The sequence below is a fragment of the Eimeria mitis genome, genomic scaffold (assembly GCF_000499745.2).
Source record: "Eimeria mitis Houghton genomic scaffold, Emh_scaff7104, whole genome shotgun sequence".
Lineage (NCBI taxonomy): Eukaryota > Apicomplexa > Conoidasida > Eucoccidiorida > Eimeriidae > Eimeria > Eimeria mitis.
This window is the reverse complement of record NW_013575171.1, coordinates 1,122-1,351: the sequence shown is the minus strand read 5'-3', so window position 1 is coordinate 1,351 and position 230 is coordinate 1,122. Positions and strand designations below refer to the sequence as shown.

The window sequence follows — 230 nt, the reverse complement described above, 5'->3', positions numbered from 1 at the left end:
CAGCTCTGTCTCTTCTCCTTCTTCACTAGGCAGCAGCAGCAGCTGCACCTTCTGCTGCTGCTGCTGCTGCTGCTGCTGCTGCTGCTGCTGAGTCGCATTAAAATCCCTCTGATCAGCAGCAGCAGCAGCAGCATTTGCATCCGCAGCATCAGCATCCCCAGCAGCAGCAGCAGCAGCAGCAGCAGCAGCAGCTTTGAGTTGTTTAACTTGTGGTACGAGTTTGTGCTGCA

The 230-nt window shown here is 55.7% G+C and overlaps 1 protein-coding gene across 1 annotated transcript in view; it reads right to left on the bottom strand.

The window, feature by feature from the left end:
• EMH_0090300 (uncharacterized protein) overlaps positions 1–230 on the bottom strand; it is a gene marked incomplete at both ends in the record, with an annotated part of 2,301 nt that overhangs the window by 1,058 nt on the left and 1,013 nt on the right. The window contains one exon of the mRNA XM_013501561.1: positions 49–108. Coding sequence (XP_013357015.1) covers positions 49–108 — 60 coding nt within the window. The remainder of the gene's footprint in view (positions 1–48; positions 109–230) is intronic.